At 42.6% G+C, this 2,914-nt stretch overlaps 1 protein-coding gene across 3 annotated transcripts in view; it reads left to right on the forward strand.

Moving 5' to 3' along the window:
* Positions 1-2,914, forward strand: part of LOC118747352 (protein male-specific lethal-3) — a gene marked incomplete at its 5' end in the record, with an annotated part of 33,213 nt that overhangs the window by 25,652 nt on the left and 4,647 nt on the right. Inside the window, 3 exon segments of one of the 3 annotated variants that reach the window (XM_036481411.1) lie at positions 91-391; positions 449-738; positions 817-1,041. In XM_036481411.1, the coding sequence (XP_036337304.1) occupies positions 91-391; positions 449-738; positions 817-1,041 (816 nt within the window). 3 annotated transcript variants of the gene reach the window in all.

The following is a 2,914-nucleotide window of genomic DNA, read 5'->3' on the forward strand; positions in this document are numbered from 1 at the left end:
AAGACAAGAAGATTTCCCAATGAAGGACGGTGAGTAGGATAGAAAATGTATGACTACATATATTTTGATTACCCGAATTTCTGTGCTTAGAATGCGAGACCGAGTCATGTTGCAGTTCTGTGGAAAGTTTTCCGGATGAAGAACGCGTTTTGCTACGTATTAGCGAACGCCTGCGTCAGTACTTAGAGTACGATCATGATATGATCACAAAATATTGTAAGCAACATGCGTTGCCTGCACGTATTCCAGTTGTGGCAATATTAGAGAATTTCGTAAAGCATAGTGTTGTTAAAATGGTTTTCTCAACAACGCAAGTTGAGAGTACAAGACGGCGATCAACACAGCAACGAACAAATAAAAAAGAACACGAATTCGATAAACTAGTAGCTACGTAAGAATATTTAAAACACATTAATTTTTTGAACGAATAACATTTTTCCAATTACAGTGCTAGTTTACTAAAGGAAGTCGCCGATGGTTTACGCATTTACTTTGACTTTACCATAGCCGATTATTTACTATATAAAGAGGAAAAAGAATATGCTCTATGGCATTTAAGTGAAGATAATCTCAAGAATTTTACATATGTTGCATTGCCTGGACTGTCTCCGGATTTTCTAAATCCTAACAAAAATGAGGGGGATACAGCACAATTTCCGGGTGGTGATAGTTGCACAGAAACACAATTAATGGAGGCTGCATCAACGACTCCCGCTCCAACGGATGAGCCGCAAAAACGTAAATCACGTCTTCACCGTAGTGATGACTGTGACATGATATTAGAAAATTGCTTAGAAAATTGTTTTTCAAGTATAGCCAGTACCAGTTCTGGTGCGTCCACACCATTGCACTCTGCTGTTGGTGGCGGTGGTGCGTCGTCCGGCATTAACTACTTGAAATCATTGCAACCAATGGCATTGAATATACCATCACAAACTAAAGACTTTCTACAAACTGTTTTGTCCTGGAATTTACTGCCTACCGACGCACCTGCAGCACCATCAATGATTTTTGGTGCTCCACATTTGGCCAGATTAATTGGTAAGTTTCTTAAATCTTTGTGTATAAGAGCATACTTTTAATTGATGACTTGTGTTCCAAAGTAAACGGGTATCTATCCGAGCTTTCTCGCTTCTTCACTGCAAGGAGCCTAACCCTCTCCTTTACAAAATCAGCCTGACCTCCAGGCTACCGCTGGGAATTCACGTCGATGATACACCAATTCCGACGGTGAATAACCCCAAAATACTCGGAGTAACCTTCGACAGTCTGCTCTCTTTCTCTGCGCACGCAACCGCTATTGTCAACAAAGTACAGAGTCGTAACAAGGTCCTCAAGTCGCTAGCCGGCAGTATTTGGGGGCAAAGACAAAAAAACGTTGCTGGAAACATACAAGGCGATAGGCCGGCCGGTTTTAAATTACGCAGCACCAGTGTGGTCGCTGGGGACTAGTAGGACGCAGTGGATGAAGTTACAGACGACACAAAACATTGCACTTAGGAGAGCGACTGGACGAGGCGAAAATGCTCCCTGTTGAGGAGCATAACACAATGCTCTGCAAGTAGTTTCTGGCCCAGGCACGTCAGGAGGCATCTCCACGAACTGACGGACGAAGTCCAGAGGTTCATTAAGCAGCCTTTGGACCCGTCAGCATATCGACAGGCCCTGAACGGCATTCACAGGGAGTCAGTCTCGAGTTATGTAAACTCCAGACCTGTGAATGCCTAGGCACACAACCACCGGACATCGACGAGACGGAGCTTCATCTGCCTCGGGAGATTAGAACTACAATAGCCCAACTTAGCTCTGGCTACTGCACCAGGCTAAACACACACCTCTGCTCAGACGCAGATGTGCCAAATGAGTGTTCGGCATGCGTAGAGACACCACACGACTCGAAACATCCGTTCGTATGCCCAGAAAACCCGACAACACTAACGCCTTTGTTCCTGTGGACCGACTCTATTGAGGCAGCACCTGGGGCTTCCGTTAGTGGAGCTTGACGATAACGACTGAGATATTAACCGATCTAGGTGGCGTTGTTGTAGCCGCTACAGCAACAACAATAATAAAAGCTTGAAAAAATAGTTGATTTACGGAGTTTTTTCGGGGATATTCGAGATTTTTTTAGAGGTATCTGGATTTTTCGGATATTTGCGGTGCTTGTTGAAATCTTTTAAGAGTTTAAAAGACTTTGTTTTGTATTTTTACAAATTTTTCGGAACTGATCGGAATTTTTTGGGACTTTGTAAGATTCGTCAGTGACTTTTCGTGTTTCATTTTACGAGGATTGTTAAGGATTTTTTCGAATCTTTCCAACATTTTTGCTATACTTTTCTTGTTGGCGGCTTTGAGAGTATTTTTGGGGGTTTTCTAGATTTGAACGAATTGTTTAACGCGCGGTTTTCCAATTCAACGATGAAACCAAAGGCGATATCTCCGAGCCTATATTAAGTACATATATTTTATGTATTTATTAAGCTTTCGGTGCTAGCATTGCACCCTCATCAGAATTACAGTAAAATAGGCAAAAAATTGAGACTAGTGCTGGATACACGAGATTATTTTCGTACTGCATGTAAGCTTATTTAAGTAATTCACGTAACCGGACCCAGATTTATATCTGACCAAGGACGTGTCACTCCAGCAACACTCTCCAAAAACTCTTTGGGGAATTGGTATGCTGTTACAACAACAACAACAACAACCGGCAACAATGAGATCGTTCCCACGACAGTCGGGTCTACGTAACCGGAACGACCCAGATTTATATCTGGCCAAGGACTGTCACTCCAGCAACACTCCCCAAAAAGTCTTTGGGGAATTTGTATGCTGCTACAACAACAACAAGATCGTTGACAGTCAGTTCGTTAGGAACTCAGCCATACATCACTTGGGTTTTTTTAATTCTCAT

Source organism: Rhagoletis pomonella, unplaced genomic scaffold (genome assembly GCF_013731165.1).
Source record: "Rhagoletis pomonella isolate Grant_MI unplaced genomic scaffold, Rhpom_1.0 Rhpom_scaffold_00011, whole genome shotgun sequence".
In the NCBI taxonomy this organism is placed as follows: Eukaryota; Metazoa; Arthropoda; class Insecta; order Diptera; family Tephritidae; genus Rhagoletis; species Rhagoletis pomonella.